At 33.5% G+C, this 2,781-nt stretch overlaps 1 protein-coding gene across 1 annotated transcript; it reads left to right on the top strand.

The window, feature by feature from the left end:
• The first annotated feature begins 506 nt into the window (after window positions 1–506).
• On the top strand, window positions 507–2,371 carry LOC118042242 (peptidyl-prolyl cis-trans isomerase CYP18-1). Its single transcript, XM_035049855.2, has 5 exons — window positions 507–629; window positions 720–794; window positions 937–1,098; window positions 1,694–1,852; window positions 2,077–2,371. Exons 1-5 carry the CDS (start codon window positions 627–629, stop codon window positions 2,158–2,160), a joined length of 483 nt encoding a protein of 160 aa, XP_034905746.1. The 5' UTR covers window positions 507–626; the 3' UTR covers window positions 2,161–2,371.
• Window positions 2,372–2,781: the final 410 nt, after the last annotated feature.

The raw sequence follows: 2,781 nt of genomic DNA, 5'->3' as shown, positions 1-2,781 counted from the left end.
TAATTTTATAGTTTATAATATATTTACCAACAAGCCTAGCAAAAAGCAATGTAAATCTAAATTTGTAATAGTTCAACTGCCGGGATCGAAAAATTTATTCAAAGGGCGTAAATCAAAATAGGCGGCGGTCCAAGAGGTTTATTTTGACCCCCTTTTTTTTTTGCACGTGATTTTCACAAGCTTTTAATAGTTCAATTATTAACGAAATTTAGTAAAAGGGGTGTAAATCTAAACATGTACTAGTTAAATTATCGAAATAAAAAAATTATTCAGGGGGGTGTCATAGAATAGAAAATTATATTACTTAATTGTAATATTTAAAACAATTTAAAAAATAATGATTTATTTTGTAAAAAAATGATGTGGCTAGAAAATATTTTTGTATAAAAATGATTTTCTTTTTAAATTTTTATGTTTTTATATAGTTTTAATGTGTTAATTTCTGAGAAATAAATTTTAAAAAATAAAAATAAATTATTTTAATATGTTTAAAAATAAAAAATAAAGCCCATATAAGTCTAGAAAGGCCTCGAACGCCAAGTTTTTGAAGGCTGGAGCTATTAGCATTCACCAGGACCAGTTAACAAACAGGCTTTCCTTATCAGTGAGCGCATCCACCACGCAGAATGGTTAGTTCTCTTTGCTAAATTTTATCGAGCACCTTAACTACGTTCCTCTATTAACTAAAAAACGAATTGTTTCTCTTTTTTTCTTTGCAGTCAGTTACACTTCACACAAATCTTGGTGATATCAAATGCGAGATCGCCTGCGATGAAGTTCCCAAGGCCTCCGAGGTCAGTCGGTAACTGTGTTTTGAAAAAACTAAGTTCTATAATTATTGCTGTAAGTAGAAATTGTATCGGTAGAAATAGAAGTGGGTTTTATGTTAATGAGCTAATCCTATAGTTCTTATGCTTTGTTTTGGATTTTTTACAGAATTTTTTGGCGCTGTGTGCTAGTGGGTATTATGATGGGACCATATTTCATCGAAATATTAAAGGTTTTATGATTCAAGGTGGAGATCCTACAGGGACAGGAAAAGGAGGAACTAGTATTTGGGGCAAGAAGTTCAATGATGAGATTAGAGAGTCTCTCAAGGTTTTTTAATTTAATTTGTCTGAAGCTTCTTAGATCTTTGTATGCATTATGTATTCTGAATTTATTTCTGGTAACTTTCAGTGTCACCTTTTAAGAATTCTTAACAGAGTCGTTGCTTGTGTATGATGCAATCCTATTTTGTAAGATTTGAGGATGTGGATTCACTTGTGTTCTTGTCGGAGACGATGTTGTTCTTTTTCGTAAACTTTGCAAAGCGAGTGCCTCTAGAAAGGACATATACTTCAAGGCTTCTAAAACGAAATGAGAGTGTGGTAGATATAGTGGCCTAGATTATCACGCCACTCATTCTTTTTTCTTTTGTTGGCTGCATGGTCACAAGATAGCTAATAATGTATGTGTGTAGGTGGTTGAAATGCAGTAATTTATCATCACCCTCCGATCTAATCAATGTCAACAACCTGAGGTGTGAGGAATTTTAGACTCATAGCTGTATTGACAGTCATTTATTTACTTTTCATTGTATACTGCATTTGTCGCAACAAGTTATACTCAATATAGAACTAACTGTTTTCTAGTGCCAGTTTTCAGATGCTAGAAATGCTGATGCCTGATGCACTGTTTCTCTTATTTTCAGCATAATGCAAGGGGTACACTCTCAATGGCCAATAGTGGACCGAATACTAATGGAAGCCAGTTTTTCATAACGTATGCAAAGCAACCCCATCTAAATGGGTTGTACACTGTGTTTGGAAAAGTAATTCATGGGTTTGAAGTCCTCGATATCATGGAAAAGGTATGTTGTGCTAACCATGGTCAATAGATCTACAGTCTTTCCCTGTATGGAAGTAAAGGAAATGGTTTGCCTCAGGGCAGTAGATTTCTGTTTGAAAGATTGATAAACCTTGTTGTTTGCTACTTCTGTTCGGGTCTGTAATTTTTACTCGTCATGTTATATGTTTTGCCTTTGCATCTTCTCACCAGATACAGCAATGTTTACTGCAATTTGGTTTTGCGCAGACTCAAACAGGCCAAGGGGATAGACCTCTTGCAGAGATAAGGATCAATCGCGTGACAATACATGCCAACCCACTTGCTGGTTAGTTTCCATCTCGGAATATCTGTCTGGATATTGTTGGAGCGAGATACTGGTGTGTTTGTAACATTGATTTAGGATTGAATCTCGTGGATAAATGTATCCGCCTTTAAACAGTAACAACTGAACTTAATTACAGCTAACAAGGAAATACCAAGTATGACCTGAATAATGTAAAGCAACATGTTTTATTTACAATTGCGTGATATTTCAGAGTACTTTTCAAGTATTTAAATAAGTTTGTCTCTCAGTTCCAGACTAAAAATTATTTTATGATTAATTAAAACAAAAATAAATTATTAATACAATTAAGATATGTATTAGCTCAAACATCGAAATGGTTATCATTTGATTACAGTATAGATGGAAAAAATAGTGGATTTTTTGTGTAGAAGTTCTTGATTGACAGGGTCAGAAAGTCCATGTCATCGAATAAGTGAAAGTTGGTTTACCAAGGTTGTAGTTTTCTCTTAGTAAAGATCAAGGGACACAACAATAGATAGTATGAAAGGAAAAAAAATAAATTTCATGTACTCTTTTGAAAAGTAAAGAGTGAAGTTGGAGAATTAATTGTGTAAAGCTGAGTATAAAAGGATTGTAAAATTACTCAATGCATTTGGTTATCAGAG

Source organism: Populus alba, chromosome 2 (assembly GCF_005239225.2).
Source record: "Populus alba chromosome 2, ASM523922v2, whole genome shotgun sequence".
Lineage (NCBI taxonomy): Eukaryota > Viridiplantae > Streptophyta > Magnoliopsida > Malpighiales > Salicaceae > Populus > Populus alba.
Note: the sequence above shows the minus strand (reverse complement) of the source record. Positions and strands in the feature narration are given on the sequence as shown.